We start from the raw sequence: 1,242 nt of genomic DNA on the forward strand, positions 1-1,242 counted from the left end.
TGATACTGACCCTCCATTCTGGTAACATAGGGAGGGAAAGCGCCAGACGTTGCCCAGGTCCACGGCATAGCCAATGACCGACAGGAGGAAATCCACCTTCTTGCCCCAGGTCTCCCGTTCCCCCTGATGAATCTCAGCCACTAGGGCCGTGGTGGCGGCCGGGATGGAGTGTTCGGTGTCGTCGCCTGCACTGGGGCTTGGAACCGCTGAGTACCCATTGGAGATTTGGCCAGACTCCGTTTTATCCCCAGGGGTGGGGACACCCTTCTGCAGCATTCCATTCTCCTGACAATCATCTCCATCCTTACACGCTGACAGGTCCTTCTGGGACTTTAAAGGCGTGGTCTCCATCCTGCTAGCTAGATGACACTAGTAGATGACACTGATGCCCATCTGTCGAGGACCCGAACTGAATTCTTAGTGTGGGATCTGTAGGTGTCCTCAGAGCTTTTATCAATGGGATTGAGAGCTCTGTCGGAAAGATACACAGAGAAAGGAGAATGGAATTAGACATATTACTTGTCTTGGGTATTAACTCATCACACATCTTAAACTACACTAGCTAATGGGATTATAAATGCATCTGTTAAATCTGAGACACCTATTTGCTACATGGCAGTGAATAAAATCAACTACATTCTTCAACCTTTATAAGGTATCAAACAACAATCAAGTAATCTGAAAAGGCAAAAACAAAACAATCGAAAGTAGAGAGCAAATCGCCAAGGTCCCGCACAGGCTCTGTTTAAGAACAAAATATTGACTTCACTTTGAGGGACTGGAATCTCACGCTGGAGTTTACCAGTAACTCAGAAGAAAGTAAGAAGGAGGCTCGTTTCAACAAAGCTTCACAGAGCACTTACTTTGTCCCGGATGCTGTGCTGGGAAAAGAATACAAATAAAGAGGTTGTTTCGAAATCTGGGTAGATAAGGACAGAGTGCTCCATCATTTAAGCTGAACGCTCAAAATATATTTCATGTACACTATCAATGTGACTTAGAAAGAAAGAAGCACAGGATAGAGGTGAAAAGGCCACCCTTTGTGAAGCACCCTTAGCTCCTGAACTATGGATATTTTCATTCTCCCTGTAGTCCAGCTCTTAGAAGCCTTTGGGCAGCTTCTAGCTGCTTCCAGCTGTGTCCAGTCTATCTGTGCTTCTCCTTTCTGTGTCTCATTACACCTCTGCAAGTCCACCTGGGCCTTGCAGGTGGAGTCACCTCTCATTCACATAGGAAGAGCCA

The 1,242-nt window shown here is 46.5% G+C and overlaps 1 protein-coding gene across 1 annotated transcript in view; it reads right to left on the reverse strand.

Moving 5' to 3' along the window:
- The window catches only part of SLC6A4 (solute carrier family 6 member 4), a 37,364-nt gene that overhangs the window by 25,170 nt on the left and 10,952 nt on the right, over nt 1–1,242 (reverse strand). Inside the window, exon 2 of the mRNA XM_025041655.1 lies at nt 10–471. Coding sequence (XP_024897423.1) covers nt 10–351 — 342 coding nt within the window. The 5' untranslated portion in view covers nt 352–471. The remainder of the gene's footprint in view (nt 1–9; nt 472–1,242) is intronic.

Source organism: Pteropus alecto, unplaced genomic scaffold (genome assembly GCF_000325575.1).
Source record: "Pteropus alecto unplaced genomic scaffold, ASM32557v1 scaffold98, whole genome shotgun sequence".
NCBI lineage: Eukaryota > Metazoa > Chordata > Mammalia > Chiroptera > Pteropodidae > Pteropus > Pteropus alecto.